The sequence below is a fragment of the Myotis davidii genome, unplaced genomic scaffold (genome assembly GCF_000327345.1).
Source record: "Myotis davidii unplaced genomic scaffold, ASM32734v1 scaffold962, whole genome shotgun sequence".
Lineage (NCBI taxonomy): Eukaryota > Metazoa > Chordata > Mammalia > Chiroptera > Vespertilionidae > Myotis > Myotis davidii.
The window spans coordinates 5,718,443-5,726,313 of NW_006295559.1; the positions used below are offsets into that span (position 1 = coordinate 5,718,443).

General features: G+C 37.6%; 1 protein-coding gene across 2 annotated transcripts in view; it reads right to left on the reverse strand.

Moving 5' to 3' along the window:
• Positions 1-7,871, reverse strand: part of MRPL3 (mitochondrial ribosomal protein L3) — a 45,798-nt gene that overhangs the window by 23,587 nt on the left and 14,340 nt on the right. For both annotated transcript variants that reach the window (XM_015568111.1, XM_006770194.2), the window contains exons 5-6: positions 7,522-7,621; positions 3,054-3,114 (exon numbers count right to left, since the gene is read on the reverse strand). In XM_015568111.1, the coding sequence (XP_015423597.1) occupies positions 3,054-3,114; positions 7,522-7,621 (161 nt within the window). The remainder of the gene's footprint in view (positions 1-3,053; positions 3,115-7,521; positions 7,622-7,871) is intronic.

Below are 7,871 nucleotides of genomic sequence, written 5' to 3' on the forward strand. Positions count from 1 at the left end.
AGCACCTAGGATTGTATATACCCAGAAGGAATTCAAAACAGCTCCACATAAGTAGGACAGAGTCCTACAAACTTAAAGCACTCACAACCATCTTGAGTCTGTAATAACATGCCAGCTACAAGAGCTCTAGTCATCAAAAACACTCAGCAAAAGGTCAAATAAAGTGCTTTTCATTCCAGTGTCAAGCAGTATCACACATAAAGCTATGCACACCAGAGTGCAGTGCACACATATGTGGGAGTAACCCTCCTCCCAACTGTTACACGGTGAAAGTCAAACAGAATACTGTATTGCTGCCCATACAATTGTGAGGATCTTTTCAAATGAAGGTCTTCCCTTCTCCAGCGTTAAATGTCAACTACTTTAAATCCCAGAGCTATGCCCCGGCCGGTTTGGTTCAGTGGCTAGAGCACTGGCCTGCAGACTGAAGGGTCCCAGATTCGATTCCGGTCAAGGGCACATGCCTGGGCTGCGGGCTTGATCCCCTGTGTGGGGCATGCAAGAGGCAGCCAGTCAATGAGTCTCTCTCATCACTGATGCTTCCACCTCTCTCTCCCTCTCCCTTCCTCTCTGAAATCAATAAAAATATATTTAAAAATCAATCAATTAATTGATCCCCGAGCTAGTTATCCTTCTGGCTCTTATCAGTTTTCTAGTTCTGAGGCTGGCAAAAGGCTTTACATAATCTTTTTACAAGGTATAGGACCTTTTTAAAAATGTTTGATTTGAGAGAGAGAAGGGAAAGGGGGAGAGATAGAAAAATTAATGCATCAACATCAATCAGCTGCCTCCTGCACGCCTAATGCTGGGTTTCTAGCCCACAACATGAGCATGTGCCCTGACTGGGAATCAAACTGATGACCTCTTGGTGCCTGGGTCAACACTCAACCACTGACCACATTGGCTGGGGTAGGTATATGGTCTTAAAACACAAAACAAAACAAACTGCCTCTTTCACTTTACACTCACGAGAAGACTGAAGTTTTTAAAATAACTTTTAAGAAGGCAAGGAAACCCAATAGTAGCATAGGAAATGAAAGCACTTACTGAACAGAGGCACCTGAAAAGCTAGGCTCTCATCCATGCTAGTCACAAATCCTGTCATAAGGCATCTGCTAACAAAGGTCTCTGATTTCACAGGGCTTCTCAAACATCCATATATACTATAAAGTACGTAATGGAATTCACACACTATTAACTGTGTTTATATTCAGAGAATCACTGTGAGGTACTTTATTATATGTAATAATTAATTCAGAAATGAAAAAAGTAGAATAATCTAATTCAGAAAACACATCTCTCAACTGACCAAACCAAAACTTTACAGTTCCAATATTTGAGTTCTTGACAAAAGAAGGCAGAATAAACAAAGTTACCAAGTAACCAGTGATTTTTAGAGGCCCCAGTAAGTAGGTCTAAGTCCACAACAATAAAGGAGCAGGGAAAAATAGGGAGAGGTTCATATCTCTAAAAAGAGGGCTCACTCTACCGCCAATATAGACCACTCCATTTCTAAACGGCTCATCCAAGGTAAAGGCACCTTGCAGCTGTTTGCAATGGCTCACATTTGAAAGTAGGCAATAACCGTGTGAAAAGGAAGATGAATCTAACTATGTTAAGGAAGCTGATGCTGACACTCATCTGATTTCCTTTGATCAAAGCCACTTTGGCTCAGTCACTGTGATCTTAACAGTGGCACGGTGGACCACTGTTCACTTTCAAAGAGCTCCTAGTTAGCATGACAATAGTGCAGTGAAGGTCTGGGGAGAGGGGGGCTGGGGGAGGGGACACGGGGTGTGTGGAGGATATCTGTAATACTGTCAACAACAAATAAAGGGTTCCTAGTCAGAACATTCCTGGAACACAGGGTGCAGACTTTGTCAAATGATAAAAAGAAATCTGAGGTACATGAAATGAAATTAGAACAAGAAACAGGAATGGACAAGAGCTGATATTTGGAGTTTTGTTAGCCTGGGTCATGTAGATTCTAATAACCTATATTGAACAATTTCTACATAAACCCAATTATTTCATTCTATAGTGAGGTAACCTCAACTAATTTTTGAAAAATTACTTCTATAACATTTCAATGTTTCCTGGAGATCATCTAGCCAATACTGGACTTATCTTAAGCCATCTGATAGCTGGTAAAATAGAAAAAAACTACAGTGCCAAAAGTCAGCATTTCTTTTAGAATGACAATGCAGTGTCGATTTGTACCAAATTAAACAAACCCTTAAGTATATTAAAATTTTTGCTTTTATGGAAGAAGTTTCACTTATCTACTACTGAGAGACATTCTAATAGGTTTTTTTAACACAGTTACAAAAATGTTTTATAGTTATTTAAGGGGAACCGTAAGCACAACACCAGAATCACAGATGACATATAATGTTTCCAATTTAACTATTTCCTAGAATTGGAAAGAAGCATCAATTACTAGACTATACGAAAGAACTCCCTAGCACCACTCATGTATACTTCGCCATCAAATTGCACATAACCTTTGGTATTCAAAATAGAAGTAGGCCCAGCCCACAAAGAACCCAAGGAATGTGACCTTTCTCTTAGACCCATTTCAAGAAGCATACACCTGAGTTTAAAAGCTGTAACCTGATGTGAACTCTTCACATACAACTAATTCAATGAAATTTAAAACTGGTACAGTCAGTAACATTAAAAGATTAGAATTATGAATGAGAATAATGGTTACTTATCCTTTATTTACTAACTTGAAAAGCTGTATTTCTTTCACTTGCTCTGTTATTTTTTTATTTTATTTTTAAAAATATATTTCTTTATTGATTTCAGAGAGGAAGGGAGAGGGAGAGAGAAATATCAATGATGAGAATCATTGATCGGCTGCCTCCTGCACTCCGCCTACTGGGGATCGAGCCCACAACCTGGGCATGTGCCCTTGGCTGGAATTGAACCTGGGACCCTTCAGTCCATAGGCCAACACTCTATTCACTGAGCCAAACTGGCTAGGGCTCTGTTATTTTTTAATAGATGAGGAAAACAAAAGGAAAAGAGAACGCATTATATGCACTTACGTTTTGGCTGTGACATCCACATACTGTCCTGGGCGAAAGTGAGCAGCATAAAGAGGAGTGCCTTTATGAAAAGACAAAAAATCAACATGAAGTCTGTCTGCTCAGAAATAACTTCACTAAACATAAACTACCTCCAGGAAGCCTTGTAGATAACATATTTCAAAAATGGCAGGAGATTCTCTTCTGCAATTATAATTATTGCAGAAACACCAATTATAAGATAATAAAACTATTCAACACTGACTACATGGGATGTGGTGCTAGAGTGAGCCAATAGACAACACTGGCTGACAGTGGGCAATTCCTGTACAACACAGTGTTTCCTGCTGGCAAATACAGGAATGATTCTTGGTCATTTTGGTAACAATATACTAAATTAAGTTATATTATCTATTTCACAGAAAAAAAAATAAAAGAGAATGATAAAAAATGTTGGGGCTAGACCAAATCATTTTTTACACACTAGAGGTAAATGATCCAAAATAGAAACTTGAATTATTTGAACACAGGTCCATTGGTCTCTGGGTAACATTTATGGGATGTATGTATAATATCCCTATAAAGCCCATATATATCAGATTCTCGGTAGACTGGTCATTATTCCAATAAAACAGATATTCTCGCATATGCCAGATATCAGGAATAGCAAAAAACCACTACTAAAGATACTACTAATTTTATATACTCATATTTCCAAAACTGGTTGTATTTAAATAAAATCTTACTTTAAAAGCACTTGGGAAATGTGTTATTTTATGGAATCTTATAGCTCCAAGCCCTTCACAATATTTATATAAATTTGGAATTAACACTTTTATCTCCAAATATTTATAGGGCACTCACAATATGCAAAGTAAGAAATACAAAAGTTGCCCTAGCCGGTTTGGCTCAGTGGATAGAGCGTCGGCCTGTGGACTCAAGGGTCCCGGGTTCGATTCCGGTCAAGGACATGTACCTTGGTTGCGGGCACATCCCCAGTGGGGAGTGTGCAGGAGGCAGCTGATTGATGCTTCTCTCTCATCGATGTTTCTAACTCTCTATCCCTCTCCTTCCCTCTCTGTAAAAAATCAATAAAATATATTTAAAAAAAAAACAAAAGAAATACAAAAGTATAAGACATGGCTCCTGACCTCAGGAATTTATTATCTAAGGAGGGACTGAGAGAGGTGGAGGAGCATATGGGGGGAGATTAAATGGTTATGGTGGAGACTTGACTGGGGATGGTGAACACACAATACAGTGTACTGATGATGTTTGTACAATTGTGTACCTGATAACTGTATAATTTTGTTAACCAGTGTTACCCCAATAAATTAAATTTTATAAAGAATGTATTATCTAGGTGATGAATCAACATTACATCATCAAATAAGAGGACATGAAAAGATACTTCTCCAAAGAAGATAAACAGCTGGCCAACAGACATGAAAAGATGCTCAACATCCGTACATCAAGGAAACGGATATCAAACCATAGTAAGATACCACCTCACACCAGTCAGGACGCCTATTATTACCAAAGTCAACAAATAGCAAGTGCTGGTGAGGATGTGGCGAAAAAGGAACCCTGTGCACTGTTGGTGGGACTGCAAATTGGTCGAGACACTGTGGAAAACAGACGCGAAAAACTAAAAATACATATGCCATACCACCCAGCAATTCCACTTCTGGATAGTTACCAAAAGAAAATAAAAACACAAATTCAAAAAGGTATATGCATCCCTATGTTCATTCCAGCATTATTTACAATAGCCAAGATATGAAAGCAGCCTAGGTGTCCATCAATAGATGAATAAAGGAGAGATACACACACACACCTGGTATATACACACAATAGAATATTATCCAGCCATTTGCAACAACATGAATGAGTCTAGAGCAGGGGTGGGGAACATTTGGCCCGAATGCCATATAAGGCCTGTGAAATCATTTGGTCTGGCACTGCCAAGGCATTATAGATGAGTTAAATTTGACTAAATATAGCAGGCTAATTTTTAAGTGGATAATTCTGTATGGCCCATGAATGATGTTATAAATATCCAAATGGCCCTTGGCAGAAATAAGGTTCCCCACCCCTGGTCTAGAAGGTATTATGCCAAGTGAAGTAAGTCAGGCAGAGAAAGACAAATATTGTATAGTTTCGCTTACATGTGGAAGCTATAAAAGAAACAAATGAACAAATAAAACAAAAACAGACTCATAGAAACAGAGACCAAAGGGATGACTATGAGAAAGAAGGGGGTGGAGAGCTGTGTGAAAAAGGTGAAAGGAAATATAGTCAATAACATTGTGATAAGTTTGAACAGTAACAGATGATTACTAGAATTAGTGGGGTAATCACATTGTAAGGTATAAAAATATTGAATCACTATACTGTACACCTGAAACTAATACAACTAATATAGTATATAGGTAAATTAAAAAAAAATTTAGTTAAGTAATTTTAAAAAGCTGGAACCAATGTAGTAGAGAATGAATGTATGGGAAGATAATCTTTGTTTGCTTGTTTAAAATAGGGAATAAAGTGCTGTAGGATTCCAGAGGGTAGTATCCGTTAAGGTAGTGCCTAGGCTGGATTTGGACAAGCAGGGAAAATCCTTGAATTAAGAAAAAATAGGGGAATTTGCCAATAGCATGGATGGACCTAGAGCAGGGGTGGGCAAACTTTTTGACTTGAGGGCCACAATGGGTTCTTAAACTGGACCGGAGGGCCGGAACAAAAGCATGGATAGAGTGTTTGTGTGAACTAATATAAATTCAAAGTAAACATCATTACATAAAAGGGTACAGTCTTTTTTTTCAATAGTTGTATTCATTTCAAATGGGCCGAATTCGGCCCGCGGGCCGTAGTTTGCCCACGGTTGATCTAGAGGGTACTATGTGAAATGAAGTAAGTCAGACAGAGAAAGACAAATACCAAATGATTTCACTTATATGTGGAATCTAAAGAACAAAATATACAAAATAGAAACAGACTCATAGTTGCAGAAAGCAGAATGATGGTTGCTAGAGGGAAGAGGGTTTGGGGTTCTAGGTGAAAAAGGTGAAGGGATTAGGAAGTACAAATTGGTGGTCACAAAACAGTCATGGGGATGTAAAATACATAGGGAATATAGTAAAAAATATTGTAACTATGTATGGTACCGGGGGGTACTTGAAATATTGGGGAATACATGAATAGGGTAAAATACTTTGAAATTTTAAAGTAAGTATATGATTGTCTAACCACTATGTTGTACACCTGAAACTAATATAAAATAATATTGAATGTAAACTATTAATTGCAAAATAAAATTTAAAAAAAAGAAAAAAGAAGGGAGATTAAAAATTACTGAATTTCTACGAGGTTAAGAGACCTGAACTGCCCAGATTTGACTATTTTCATCCATAAAACCAACAATTCCACATGGTCTGAGCTACAGCAAAAGTTAATGTGGACTTAATTTTTACACTTGTTAGCTTAATTCCATTTAATTGCAAACCTTGCACTTCAAAACATCTTTTAATTCTAATTTATATCAAGGCTGCCCTTCTGTCACTCCAATTAATATTGTCCATTGCAACTATATTTTACTTCAAAAAATTCAGGTCACATATTAAAATAAAAAAATCTTAAAACATCCTTTTACCGTATGCTTGTTAGAACTCAAGTTCAAGAGATCAAAGAGCTCTTCTGAAGTTTAAAGACATCAAATTCTTATTAATTACATGAACCAATATAATCATATTTTTTAAAAAATATTTTATTGATTTTTTACAGAGAGGAAGGGAGAGGAATAGAGAGTTAGAAACATCGATGTGATGGAAACATCGATCAGCTGCTTCCTGCACACTCCCTACTGGGGATGTGCCTGCAACCAAGGTATATGCCCTTGACCGGAATCGAACCTGGGACCCTTCAGTCTGCAGGCCGGCACTCTATCCACTGAGCTAAACCGGTCAGGGCCAAATCTCACTTTTTGACATTCCATGAATAGGGTAAAATATTTTGAAATTTTAAAATAATATTCTGTACGTCAAAGTGTTATGGTACCAGGGGGGTACTTGAAATATTGGGGAATCCATGAATTGGTTACTGTCCAATTTCAAGCTAGGCTACATTTTTTTTCAAAATCTTCTACCTCAGCAAGTATAGCTATTCTCCACTTAATAAAATGCCAGCCTACAAACAGTAGGTTTCACATTTTAAGAGTGAATGCATTTATTGAGAGAGACTTTTCCAAATGTGAAACTCTCTGTACATTAAAAACAAAAGCATTCCTCCCTCTTTCATGGAAAACAAAGAGTTCTCTAAAGTTCTTTTCACTGAAAAAAAAAGGTTTATCCCTAGTGATTAAATTAGATACATTTTTATATTTAAAAATAAGTGTTTGGGACTTTGTACTGTGGATTCAGCTTTATTAAAAAGGCTGACATTAAACAAACCACAGATTTGGGTATTTTTACCCCCCCCCCCAACTTCAGATTACCTGGCTTAATTACAGCATTATCTGTTACACGAAAGACTTTAATTTTCTGTTTTGGTGGCAATCCAAGTTCTTGGTAAAATTCCAATCTGGATGTAGATTTCTAGAGGAAAAGCAGCACACATAAATAACACGGTGAATACTAAAGGTGGGGTTTAATGTAGAGATCTAAACCAAGTTATTCACACACCAGAAAACAAGCCAAAGAGCACTGTTCCCCTAATGAACAAAGAGCACCCTATCCCCTCACTGAGGGGAGGGGAGATTTTTCATCTATAATCCATTACACGTGGGATCCAACCATGTGCAGAGTGTAGCTCACATACAGTACATGGGGAAAGACCTTTGTTCTG